Source organism: Microtus pennsylvanicus, chromosome 16 (assembly GCF_037038515.1).
Source record: "Microtus pennsylvanicus isolate mMicPen1 chromosome 16, mMicPen1.hap1, whole genome shotgun sequence".
Classification (NCBI taxonomy): Eukaryota; Metazoa; Chordata; class Mammalia; order Rodentia; family Cricetidae; genus Microtus; species Microtus pennsylvanicus.
The window spans coordinates 5923633-5938091 of NC_134594.1; the positions used below are offsets into that span (position 1 = coordinate 5923633).

At 45.5% G+C, this 14459-nt stretch overlaps 1 protein-coding gene across 4 annotated transcripts in view; it reads left to right on the forward strand.

Moving 5' to 3' along the window:
• Positions 1–14459, forward strand: part of Pld1 (phospholipase D1) — a 200996-nt gene that overhangs the window by 168295 nt on the left and 18242 nt on the right. For all 4 annotated transcript variants that reach the window (XM_075950991.1, XM_075950995.1, XM_075950992.1 and 1 more), the window contains one exon: positions 10486–10620. In XM_075950991.1, coding sequence (XP_075807106.1) covers positions 10486–10620 — 135 coding nt within the window. The remainder of the gene's footprint in view (positions 1–10485; positions 10621–14459) is intronic.

The following is a 14459-nucleotide window of genomic DNA, read 5'->3' on the forward strand; positions in this document are numbered from 1 at the left end:
TGAGGAACAGGTTCCCAAGAGCCAAAGCACCGGGGACAGCCCCTTTCCCATTGCCCTGAGTCCCACATATAGACCAAGCTACTCACCTGTCCCATGCAGGCTCCCTGGTTGTTGGTTCAGAGTTCCCATGAGCCAGGCTAGTTGTTTCTGTGGGTTTTCCTCAAATGTCCCTATCCCTCTGGATCCTACAATCCCTCTTCCCTCTCCTCAGCAGAACTCCCCAAGCTCGGCCCAGTATTTGGCCTTGAGTCTCTGCCTCTGCCTCCTTCAGTTACTGGATGAAGGGCTCTCTGATGACAACCTGGGTAGTCACCAATCCCATCACAGGGGATGACGTGTTCAGACTATGCATCCCTTGCTGCCAGGAGAATTAGCTGGGGCCACCTTGTAGACTCACGGGAGTTTCCCTTACATCAGGCTTCTTTACCTGCCTCATAAAACCCCTCTGCCCATCCCCAAACCTGATCCTTCAAGTTCCCATCCCCACCCACCCCAATCCACCCAGGAGATCTCCTCTAGTTCCCCTTCCCGGGGAGATCTGTGTGTCCCTCTTGGACTCTCCTTGTTACCTGCCTGTCTGAGTCTGTGGATTGTAGCGTGGTTATCCTTTACAGCTAATGTCCACTTATGAGTGAGTGCATACCTTGTTTGTCTTTCTGGGTCTGGGTTACCTCACTCAGGATGATTATTTTTTTCTAGTTGCATCCATTTGCCTGAAAATTTCTTGATGTCATTGTTTTTAACATCTAAGTAATGTTCCATTGTATAATGTACCACATTTTCTTTATCCTTTTTTTAGTTGAGGGGCATCTAGGTTGTTTCCAGGTTCTGGCTATTACAAATAAAGGTGCTATGAACATAGTTGAACAAGTTTCTTTGTGGCATGATTGAGCAGCCTTCGAGTATATGACCAAGAGTAATATAGCTGGCTCTTGAGGTAGATTGATTCCCATTTTTCTGGGAAGCTGATATATGATTTCCAAGTTTACATTCCCACAATCGGTGGAGGAGTGTTCCCCTTGCTCTACATCCTCTCCAGCATAAGTTGTCATTTGTGTTTTTGATCTTAGCCATTCTGACAGGTTAAAGATGGAATCTCAGAGTCGTTTTGATTTGCATTCCCTGATGGCCAAGGATGCTGAACATTTTTTTAAGTGTTTCTCTGCAATTTGAGATTATTCTGTTGAGAGGTCTGTACCTATTTTTTTTAATTGAATTACTTAGTTTTTGCTGTCTAGTTTAGTTTCTTGAGTTCTTTATGTCTTTTGGAGATCAACCCTCTGTCAAATGTAGGGTTGGTGAAGACTTTTTCCCATTCTGTAGGCTCATTTTGTCTTATTGACAGAGTTTTTGCTTTTCAGAAGCATCTCGGTTTCATGAGGTCCCATTTATTGTCAACCTTAGTGTCTGTGCTACTGGTGTTTTGTTCAGGAAGTTGTCTCCTGTGCCAATATGTTCAAAGCTGTTTTCCACTTTCTTTTCTATCAGGTTCAATGTGACAGAATTTATGTTGAGGTTTTTGATCTATTTGGACTTAAGTTTTCTGCAAGGTGATAGATGTGGATCTATTTGCATTCTTCTACATGCTGACATCCCGTTATGCTAGCACCATTTGTTGAAGATGCTTTCTTTTTTCCATTGTATAGTTTTGGCTTCTTTATCAAAATCAAGTGTCCATAGGTATGTGGATTTATGTCTGGGTCTTCAATTTGATTCCATTGATCAATGTGTCTGTTTTTATGATAATACCATGCTGTTTTTATTACTATAGCTCTGTAGTAGAGCTTGAAGCCAGGGATAGTGATACCCCCACAATTTCTTTTATTATACAGAATTGTTTTGGCTATCCTGGGATTTTTGTTTTTCCATATGTAATTGAGTATTGTTATTTCAAGATCTGTAAAGAATTGTGTTGGAATTTTGATGGGAATTGTGTTTGAAACTGTAGATGGATTTTGGTAAGATAGCTATTTATACTATGTTAATCCTACTGATCCACGAGCTCATAGTACTTTCTTACAACCTATACCATGACCATGTTCCATAATGAGACAGCTGTGGATGAGGAAACAAACCAAGGTATCACTTTTCGCTGTTTCAGTTCTTTCTAGAAATACATTCTTAAGTGGAGGAGAGAAAAAGAAAAAAGAGTGAGAGAAAAATGTTTGCTCATCATATATAATAGGGACTATCCAGACTACGCAAAAAATTTTTATAACTCAGTAATGAGCAAAATTAGCTCATTTTAAAAATATCTAAATAGACATTTGATTTCAAAGAAGATACAGAAATAACTAATAAATACATGAAATAGGCTCAAAATTATTAGCCATTGCAGAAAACCAAATGAAACCACAATAAGATACAACTTCACACACTCTAGGGTGGCTAAAATAGTGACCAGGTATTGGCAAGGATGTACAAATAATGGAACCCAAACCCTCACGCATTGCTGTTGGGAATGCAATTGGTACAGTGTCCTTTGAAAGCAGATCAGTAGTTCCTCAGAGGTTAGACAGAGTTCTGTATGTGCCAGAAATTCTCTTTATAGAAAATGCATCTATGCAAAAGTTGCACATGTGTGCTCATAGTTAAAATAGGCAAACCATGTAATGTTCAATAGCTGATCAATGTATAAGTTGTATGAGCATGTGTGCACACACAAAGGCCAGAAAAACACATTGGGTCTCCTGTTCCGTCATTTTCTGTCCATCATAATGATGGGGTAGTGTTGATAAACGATAAGAAGGAATTAAATGGTCTGTGCTAAAATATGGACAGACCATGTAAGTACTGGGCTAACTGAAAGAAGCCAGGCAAAAAAGGCCATGCACTCTATGGTTACACTTTTATGGAATGTCTTCAGTAGGCAAATCCGTATCAATAGAAAGTTCTATAGTGGTTGTTAAGGTCTGGGAGTAGGTATGATCAGATGCCAATTAGATGTGCATTGGGGTGTAAAAATACCTTAAAATTAAGTATTGGTGATGGTTATACAACTTTGTCAATATATATTTTGTTTGTATTTTGAGACAGGGTTTCTCTGTAGCTTTGGTGCCTGTCCTGGAACTCACTCTGTAGCCCAGACTGGCCTCAAACTCACAGAGATCCTGCCGGTCTCTGCCTCCCAAGTGCTGGGATAAAAGGCATGTGCCAAAACCACAAATCTATTTTTTAAAAAATCTACTGAACTGGACCTGGTAATGCAGCTCAGTTGGCACAGGACTTGGCTGGCGTGTTTAAGGGCCTAGGTTCAATCCCAGAGCCACAGAAACCAAGTAAAATTGTGCACAGCTGTAATCTGAGCATTCAGAAAATAGAGGGAGGGTCTGAAGCTCAAGGTCATTCTTAGACATACAGCTTGTTCAAGGACGTGCGGGGAAGATGAATCTCAAAAAAAAAAAAATCTGCCTAAAACAAAAAAATCTGTGAGGTGTGCCAGTTCACACCTCTGATCCCAGCACTTGGGAGTTGCAAAATAGCCTTGTCTACATAGGGAGACCCTGTTTCAAACAAATAAACAAAACCACACACACACACACAAAAAACCACCTATTGAACTGTATACCTGCTGAGCAAGCACCCAGTCACCGAACCCACAATCCCAGCCCTGTAGTGTGCAGTTAAAAAGGGAAATTTCATGGCATGGAAATAGCTATGGATTTTTATGACCTTTTCGGGGGGTTGATAGCTTTGGAAGTTATGGGTGTAGCTGGACGTGGTGATGTGCACATTAAACCCAGCCCTTGGGAGGCAGAGGGAAGCAGGGAGATCTCTGGGAGTTCAAAGCCAGTTTGGTCCAGGAGAGCCAGAGCTATGTAGTGAGACTCTATCACCCCCAAGTAGATAGATAGATAGATAGATAGATAGATAGATAGATAGATAGATAGATAGATAGATAGATAGATGATAGATAGATAGATAGATAGATGATAGATAGATAGATGATAGATAGATAGATAGATAGATGATAGATAGATAGATAGATAGATAGATAGATGATAGATAGATAGATGATAGATAGATAGATAGATAGATAGATAGATAGATAGATGATAGATAGATAGATAGATAGATAGATGATAGATAGATAGATAGATAGATAGATAGATAGATAGATAGATAGATAGATAGATAAATGGGTTTAATGTTCCCCATAGCAGCTGTTCTCAGCCTTCCTAATGATGTGACCCTTTAATATAGTTCTTCATTTTGTGGTGACCCCCAACCACAACATTATTTTGTCCTCACTTTATAACTGTAATTTGCCACTATTATGAATTGTAATGTAAATATCTGATATGCAGACTATCTGCTATGCAACCCCAAAGGGGTCGTGGCCCACAGGTTGAGAACCATTGTCCTACTTGTGTTTTTACAGGCACACATGTGTCTGTTAGTGTTGTGTATTTAGGAAGTTTTCGCTGACGATCTCTTCAGACCTAGTTGCACGTGTCACCTAATTGTACCTAGGAGAGAGCAGATGTCCCAGAGTGTCACCTTGATCTCTATGGGTTGACGAATCAGTCTATAAAAGACATATTGATGAAAGAGTAAGAAAGTCATCCTGCACTGTCTGACGGGGGGGTTTGGAAGGTGACGGTGAGGTTATAGGCGAGTTAGGAATCAAAGCAAGCTCATTCTTTCCTTTCTCAGCTGTGAAAATGTCCTGAGCTTAATATAAAGCACTTTCTTTGGCTCAGACCCTTTTTGTTTTTTTGGCTTTGCCATTCAGAGGAAATAGATTGGATTTTAACACAAGAAACAATTTCAATGGCAAGCCCGCTTGGGGGAACATTTCTAAGCACCCTGGGAACAAGTCAAAATAAGGTCTCTCTGTGGGGGAATGTTCTTATTCTGAACAGGGCGAGGAAAGATTAATTACAGAGTGACCTTTTCTGAAGCAAAGGGTCACGCTGTTGGGTTCTGTCTTGTTGGCGCTGGTGGTTTTAGAGCCCCAGTGGCCTGCTCTCTGATTGGGCGGAGGACTGCAGTGCCCAGAGGCAGGAGCTCAGTTATTCTGAATAACAAAACAGGCTGTGAGGAAGTGAAAGTCCCTGAAAATGATTCCAGTTCCAGCCAGTCTCTGAGCCTACTATATTCTGGAAACCTAGGGTCCAGTTTAAAGCCTTTCCTTATCATTTTCATAATTTTTCTGAATTATAACCTTTTAGGGCCAAATAAACTAGTGGCCAGGGGTATCTGAGAAGGATTATATATACACAGACACCCTAAACTCCGCTTTTAAGAAATAAGCCTGGGATACTTCTTGGTGGCTTTATGTTTTTGTTTTCATTGTTGTTTTACCAAAATTACCTTGTAAACGTGTGGCGGGCTTGTGGAGCCCACTTCCTTCCGGTATCCAGACAGCAGTGTCAACCACGGTCCTAGAAGGTTGTCTGCTGAGCCTCGTATCCCAAGACACTTCAGCTAGGAACCCCCAGGACTTGTCTTTTTTTTTTTCACCGTGGTGTTTTTCTGTGTTGTTCCCACTGTGGCTTGGGGACATCACATTAACACTCTTCCTGTGAAGTCAGTTTTCTTCACAGAATAAAACACCAGTTTGTGTTTGCTTGTCTTTCTTCACGGGAGCACAAGAGGTGCGAGGCGGGGTTCATTGCTGTCACAGGTGTGCGCTGGTTGTTTCTCATAGCGAGGCGGGGTTCATTGCTGTCACAGGTGTGCCCTGGTTGTATCTGATAGCGAGGTGGGGTTCATTGCTGTCACAGGTGCGCACTGGTTGTATCTGATAGGTCACACCAAGATTATCCTTTATCCTAGCTGTAGTAGGCCCACGCCACCTAGCAAGAACTTTTCCTCTTGCCTTGTTCCTCTCTCCTCCCCCTCACCCCCACATCCCACCCCCTCTCCCTTTCTTCTTTTGCTCTTCTTCTCCTTCTCCTCTTTCTTCCTTTTCTCCGCCTTCTCCCTTCTCCTCCTTCCATCTTCCTTTTTCTTCCTCCCCCTCTTCCTTTGGATCTGTATTGTGAGCTTTCTCTTCAGGGCCATTTTCCACATTTTGAGCTGCACTGTTGGAGTGAGGCGGAGGAGAAGCTGGTGTGCACTGTGGGTTGGGCATCCCTGATTGACAAGCGCTTGAACGAGAGGCCCTAGGCCTGCTGTGGAATGGTGCACATCTTAGAATCCAAGCTGCTGGCAAGTAGTCAATGTAACCCATGTATTAAAAACGATGTTGAAAGACTTCGGAATCTTAGTGGAGCTTATTCATTGCATTATTACTGGTGGAGGACACTGCCCCATCTCACACGGAGAAGTCAGAGGACAACGGTCAGGAGTCATTTCTCCTTCCACCTTTCCCTGCGTCCCAGGGACTGAATGCAGGTTTGTGAGGCAATAGCCTTTATCCACGGTGACATCACCCAGAGCCATGAGAGGACAATTTCTGGGCTCTGTCATTTCATCCTGTGTTTCTATATGCTGGCATTTTACCTCTTCCCCTCTCTTCCCATCTCTTCCTTCTCCATTGCACTCCACTTCTCTCCCCTTCCTGTCCTCTGTTTTTTTTTTTTTTTTTTGGTTTTTTGAGACAGGGTTTCTCTGTGGCTTTGGAGCCTGTCCTGGAACTAGCTCTGTAGACCAGGCTGGTCTCGAACTCACAGAGATCCGCGTGCCTCTGCCTTCCGAGTGCTGGGATTAATCCTGTCCTCCTTTTACCTTCCCCAGGACCTTAAACCCCTCCACAAACGGTCCTCCACGGAACCACAGCTCTGTAACGCGTCTCTAGCAAGTCCTATGGAATACGTGTACATCTGTGTACACTGAGAAGTTCTGTTTAACATAGCTTGGGAATGTTTAATAGGGAAATCCCTATTTAAAAATATGTGCTTTGGCAAAGGCTTTTCTCTATTGTTCCACTGAAAATCTGCTTTATATCTTAAAATGTTATAGTCTGGGTCACAAGCCCACCCTAGACGATAGGGAGAAATCCAAAGCTCAGGCACCATGGCCTGAGTAATGACGATGACGTCAAGCTGTGCAGCACAGCGCTTATGATGCACAACACAGTGATGGTGACGTGCAGTGATGGTGACGTGCAGGACAGTGATGGTGACGTGCAGTGATGGTGACGTGCAGTGCAGTGATGGTGAGGGACAGGACAGTGATGGTGACGTGCAGTGATGGTGACGTACAGTGCAGTGATGGTGAGGGACAGGACAGTGATGGTGACGTGCAGTGATGGTGACGTGCAGTGATGGTGAGGGACAGGACAGTGATGGTGACGTGCAGGGCAGTGATGGTGACGTGCAGTGCAGTGATGGTGACGTGCAGTGCAGTGATGGTGACGTGCAGGACAGTGATGGTGACGTGCAGGACAGTGATGGTGACGTGCAGTGCAGTGATGGTGACGTGCAGTGATGGTGACGTGCAGTGATGGTGACGTGCAGGACAGTGATGGTGACATGCAGGACAGTGATGGTGACGTGCAGTGCAGTGATGGTGACGTGCAGGACAGTGATGGTGACGTGCAGGACAGTGATGGTGACGTGCAGTGCAGTGATGGTGACGTGCAGTGCAGTGATGGTGACGTGCAGTGCAGTGATGGTGACGTGCAGTGATGGTGACGTGCAGGGCAGTGATGGTGACGTGCAGTGATGGTGACGTGCAGTGATGGTGACGTGCAGGACAGTGATGGTGACATGCAGGACAGTGATGGTGACGTGCAGTGCAGTGATGGTGACGTGCAGTGATGGTGACGTGCAGGACAGTGATGGTGACGTGCAGGGCAGTGATGGTGACGTGCAGTGCAGTGATGGTGACGTGCAGGGCAGTGATGGTGACGTGCAGTGCAGTGATGGTGACGTGCAGGACAGTGATGGTGACGTGCAGTGCAGTGATGGTGAGGGACAGGACAGTGATGGTGAGGGACAGGACAGTGATGGTGACGTGCAGTGATGGTGACGTGCAGGACAGTGATGGTGACGTGCAGTGATGGTGACGTGCAGTGCAGTGATGGTGACGTGCAGGACAGTGATGGTGACGTGCAGGACAGTGATGGTGACGTGCAGGACAGTGATGGTGACGTGCAGTGCAGTGATGGTGACGTGCAGGACAGTGATGGTGACATGCAGTGCAGTGATGGTGACGTGCAGGACAGTGATGGTGACGTGCAGTGCAGTGATGGTGACGTGCAGTGCAGTGATGGTGACGTGCAGTGCAGTGATGGTGACGTGCAGGACAGTGATGGTGACGTGCAGTGATGGTGACGTGCAGTGATGGTGACGTGCAGTGATGGTGACGTGCAGTGATGGTGACGTGCAGTGCAGTGATGGTGACGTGCAGGACAGTGATGGTGACGTGCAGTGCAGTGATGGTGACGTGCAGTGATGGTGACGTGCAGTGCAGTGATGGTGACGTGCAGGACAGTGATGGTGACGTGCAGTGCAGTGATGGTGACGTGCAGGACAGTGATGGTGACGTGCAGTGCAGTGATGGTGACGTGCAGGACAGTGATGGTGACGTGCAGTGCAGTGATGGTGAGGGACAGGACAGTGATGGTGACGTGCAGGGCAGTGATGGTGACGTGCAGGACAGTGATGGTGACGTGCAGTGATGGTGACGTGCAGGGCAGTGATGGTGACGTGCAGGGCAGTGATGGTGACGTGCAGTGATGGTGACGGGCAGGACAGTGATGGTGACGTGCAGTGATGGTGACGTGCAGTGCAGTGATGGTGACGTGCAGGACAGTGATGGTGACGTGCAGGACAGTGATGGTGACGTGCAGTGATGGTGACGTGCAGGACAGTGATGGTGACGTGCAGGACAGTGATGGTGACGTGCAGTGCAGTGATGGTGACGTGCAGTGCAGTGATGGTGACGTGCAGTGCAGTGATGGTGACGTGCAGGACAGTGATGGTGACGTGCAGTGCAGTGATGGTGACGTGCAGTGATGGTGACGTGCAGGACAGTGATGGTGACGTGCAGGACAGTGATGGTGACGTGCAGTGCAGTGATGGTGACGTGCAGTGCAGTGATGGTGACGTGCAGTGCAGTGATGGTGACGTGCAGGACAGTGATGGTGACGTGCAGTGCAGTGATGGTGACGTGCAGTGATGGTGACGTGCAGTGCAGTGATGGTGACGTGCAGGACAGTGATGGTGACGTGCAGGACAGTGATGGTGACGTGCAGTGCAGTGATGGTGACGTGCAGTGCAGTGATGGTGAGGGACAGGACAGTGATGGTGACGTGCAGTGATGGTGACGTGCAGGACAGTGATGGTGACGTGCAGTGCAGTGATGGTGACGTGCAGGACAGTGATGGTGATGTGCAGGACAGTGATGGTGACGTGCAGTGATGGTGACGTGCAGTGCAGTGATGGTGATGTGCAGTGATGGTGACGTGCAGGACAGTGATGGTGACGTGCAGTGCAGTGATGGTGACGTGCAGTGATGGTGACGTGCAGTGCAGTGATGGTGACGTGCAGGACAGTGATGGTGACGTGCAGTGCAGTGATGGTGACGTGCAGGACAGTGATGGTGACGTGCAGTGCAGTGATGGTGACGTGCAGGACAGTGATGGTGACGTGCAGTGCAGTGATGGTGAGGGACAGGACAGTGATGGTGACGTGCAGGGCAGTGATGGTGACGTGCAGGACAGTGATGGTGACGTGCAGTGATGGTGACGTGCAGGGCAGTGATGGTGACGTGCAGGACAGTGATGGTGACGTGCAGTGATGGTGACGGGCAGGACAGTGATGGTGACGTGCAGTGATGGTGACGTGCAGGGCAGTGATGGTGACGTGCAGTGCAGTGATGGTGACGTGCAGGGCAGTGATGGTGACGTGCAGTGATGGTGACGTGCAGTGATGGTGACGTGCAGTGATGGTGACGTGCAGTGATGGTGACGTGCAGTGATGGTGACGTGCAGTGCAGTGATGGTGACGTGCAGGACAGTGATGGTGACGTGCAGTGCAGTGATGGTGACGTGCAGGACAGTGATGGTGACGTGCAGGACAGTGATGGTGACGTGCAGTGCAGTGATGGTGACGTGCAGTGCAGTGATGGTGACGGACAGGACAGTGATGGTGACGTGCAGTGCAGTGATGGTGACGGGCAGGACAGTGATGGTGACGGGCAGGACAGTGATGGTGAAGAGCAGGAAACAAGCCAGGGAGCGAGCTAGCAAGCCTCGTTCCTCTGGTCGCTGCTTTAAGCACCCGCCTTGAGTTCCTGCCCCTACCTCCCCCAGGGATGGACTGTGACCTGGAAGGATAAGTCACATAAACCCTCTCCTCCCCACAGTGGCTTCTGGGTGTTGTGTCACAGCAACCTCATAAGACTAGGACACTCATTCAGTTATCAATATTAGTTCCTTCCATCATAAAAATGTCCTGGTTAAATTTTGCCAAAGATATTATATGTTGTGTATAAATCACCTGCTTAAAGTGGTAGATTATTTAGTCAACATTGGTGTGCCTCTGTTGGACATGGTCATGTTGATTTTAGCATTTTCTTTCTGATTTGCAGTTGGCAATCAGTGGATAAATTACATATCGTTTTGTGGCCTGAGAACACACGCAGAGCTGGAGGGGAACCTGGTCACCGAGCTCATCTATGTCCACAGCAAGCTACTCATTGCTGATGACAACACGGTTATTATTGGTAAGTGTGTGGGCTGTGCCGTGCTTCTTGTCAACGGTCCCTGCTTTCCCATGCTTCCTCGGCTGTTGAGATTTGTCATGTAACACCCAAACTGTTTCAGAGACACTCGTTTTCTTTTGTATCCTTGCTGACCTGTGCTTTGTTGCCTTTGATTTTTACTCTATACAGAACCAGAGATTTAGAGCAATGGTGGGGACTTGGTGCATGTCACAGTGTTTAAAGCAGGGCTGAGACCCCACAGCCATTCATCTGCCTGATCTCACGGATCCTTTTTAAAATGTTTACTTTTTGTTTGGTTGTTTGGATGATTGTTGTGGTGCATGCTAGGCATTTTTGTGTGGAAGTCAGAGGCCAGCTTAAATGAGTTTCCACCAAGAGGGTCCTGGGGATTGAACTCCAATCTGTAGTCTTGGCAGCAAGTGCTGAGCCATGGCACTAGCCCTCATTTTATTAATTCATTATTACTCCCTTATTTTTATTTGAGTCTAAGTGCCTAGATTTCTGGGATTTGGAGGAGAGGAAATCAGCAAGGGAAGTATTTCAAACATGATGTGTGTGGTCTGTGTTTATCATCTGACCTCATCTACAGATCCGGGGTCAGGGATCAATCAGGCCAGAAGGATGCTAAAGACTTACTGTCAGTGCACATACCAGTATGTTTGCTAATGTTTATGTTTTGAACATTCTCAGTCATGGTGTGGAACTGTCAGCTTTGCTGATATGGGTGGAGGTAGAGAAAGCATTGTGTTTTAGTGAAATGGTATAGCCCTGTTTTAAGATCAAGGTCCTGTTCGAATGATAGAAGGAGCATTTCTATATGCTCCCTTCTCTCACTGGTCCAGGAGAGAGGCATGCACATGCTGGGTTGGAACTTCTGGGACAGAGGGGTGACATCCAGCCTCCTTCTGGTTTCAGACACACTGAACACCCTGCATTAACATCATTGGACTGTTTGTCGTTTAATATTGTCACACGAATTACTGGAAAAGTGGATGAGATACAGAAAATTAATAACCTGCCCTAGCTAGTGTTTCTATTGCTGTGATGAAACACCATAACCAAGTTGGGAAGGAAAGGGTTTATTTGGCTTAAACTTCCACATTGTAGTCTATCACTGAAAGAAGCCAGGATAGGAACTCAAACAGGGCAGGAACTTGAAGGCAGGAGCTGATTCAGAGGCCATGGAGGAGTGCTGCTTCCTGACTTGCTCAACATGGCTTGCTCAACCTCCTTTCTTATAGAACCCAGGACTAAATGCCCAGACCCAGGACCACCACCTATAATGGACTGGGCCTTCCCATCAATCACTAATCAAGAAAACGCACTACGACCAGATTTTATGGGGTCATTTTCTCAATTGAGGTCCCTCCTTTCAGATGACTCTAGCTTGTGTCATGGTGACATAAAACTAGCCAGCATATAATCGCTCTGAAAACTGAGTGGTCGGTGTGTGCGTGCCTGCGTGCATGTCTGTGTGTGTGTGTCTGTGCGTGTGTGAACTTTGTTATCAGTAGAGATGGTACATGGAACTGCTGGGAACTCTGCTCATCTGTTTTAAACAAAATATTGCTTCTCAGCTGTATTAATTCCCTAGTCTTCAAAAAGCTAAATGCCATGAAGTATTTTGACACTTTTTTGACAGTTATATGCCCTTTTCATCTCTAGCCTCACTGAGAAAATAAAAAAAAATTCTCATAACTAGCAGTAATGAGATGCCTTATCTGGAATATTCTTTGGGAAAAGGGTAATTCTGAAGCAAGAAAATATACACAGATCAGTGTACATATATGTGTATAGATTCATACATGTATGAATATACATGTAAAAATAGCTTGAATATATATATATATATACACACACACACACACACACATAGGGATAAAGACTAGAGAAATTGATTCTTTTAATATTTGTGCACAACAGTTTTTTAAGAAAGCATCCTTTACTCAAAAGCAATGGTTCTCAACCTGTGGATCGCAATCCCCAGGTTTGAACAACTCTCTTACTGGTATCATTTAGGACAATCAGAAAACACAGATATTTACATTATGATTTATAACAGCAAAATTACAATTGTCAGGTAGCAATGAAAATAATTTTATGGTCGAGGCGAGGGGTCACCACAGCAGGAGGTATGAAAGGGTCACAGTACAGGTAAGATTGTGAGAACCACAGCGATTGATCTCAACTTGTGGGTCACAACCCCCAGAGGTGAACAACCCCGTGGGTCACAACCCCGTGGGTCACAACCCCCAGAGGTGAACAACCTTTTCACTGGTGTCACTAAGACAACGAGAAAACACAAATGTTTACATTATGATTCATAACAATAGCAAAATTACAATTGTGAAGTAGCAACGAAAATAATTTCATGGTTAAGGGGAGGAGTCATCACAGTATGAGGTCACATCATTAGGAAGCTTGAGAATCATTGCTCTATAGAGACTTATTACACTGAACAAAACATAACTCCAAATAGATCAAAGACTTCAACATAAAACCAGATAAATGAATGGAGATAAAAAAAAAAATCATCCTTAGTGAGGTAGCCCAGATCCGAAAAGATAATAATGTGTATTCACTTATATGTGAATGTTAGCTGTTAAGTCTTCAATAAGCAGGCTACATACAATCCATATAACCATGGAAGTTAGGTACAAAGTAAGGGGCTAGAGGGCAGGGATGGATCTCCCGAGGAAGAGAAAGATCATAAAATAAATACATCATTATGGATGGACAAGGTGGGGGACTAGAATGAGGAGTAAATGAGGAGGGAAGAAAGAGATGGAGATGGAAGGAATACAGGGAGGGACACCTAAAACTAGGGCCATTTGAGGGATACTATGGAAACCTAATACACTAGAAAGTTTCCAAAATATGTTCACATATGAAGGTGATCTGATTGAAAATCCAAATAATGGGGAAAATGGAACCCCAACAGGGCATCTCTCACCATCAAAGGAAGCCTCTAGTTTTGGGAATAAGTTACTTCTAATTGATTTTTTGGCCCATGAGAACCCCCAAACAACACAGGCTATTGCCAAGGCTGTTGATTGGTCTCTACAAACTTATAATAAAGCCCTTTTGCTGAACATAACACCTGCACAACTCCTTGAACATGGAAAAGTCAGGTTGGTGCCTTCCTAGAGCCTTCAGCCCTACTGACTAGTGTTCAGGGTGCTGGAAGGTACTCTGTTTGCTGCCAGAGGAGAAAGCCAAGCACCAGCCCAGCTGCAAACTCTTCGATCTCCAAATGATGGCCTTCCTGTAAGGTTCGCTAGTGAAGTAGTGACATAAAGCATGTGGGAATAACCAACTAATATCTGATTGGATTTAAGGCCCACTCCATGAGAAAGAAGCACATCCAAGGCTGCTTGAGGAGCCAAGAACCTAAAACTAGATAGGAGTTAGGGCAAAACCACATACTTGCTGTGGAACAATCCTCTTATACACTGTAAAGATTTGTCACTCGAATTGGTTTAATAAAACACTGCTTGACCAGTTGCCAGCTAGATGCAGGCAGAGCAGGAGATGAACATGTCATGCTAATAACAGTACTGCCACATGGCAGAGCCTAAACAAGGCATATGGGTCAACTTAAAATGTAAGCGCTAGTTAGTAATAAGCCTGAGCTACTGGTTGAGCATTTATAAGTAATATTAAGTCTCTGAGTCAGTTATTTGGGAAGTGACCAGTGGGTATTTGGGAACAGGCGGTCAGGAGAGAAACATCTGGTCATAAATACAGCTGTTCTGATAAATGAACATGGCAATAAAACGACACCTGGTGACATTTTGCTATAAACTCCCTCCTGCAGCTGGACAATGTGCAGACAATGA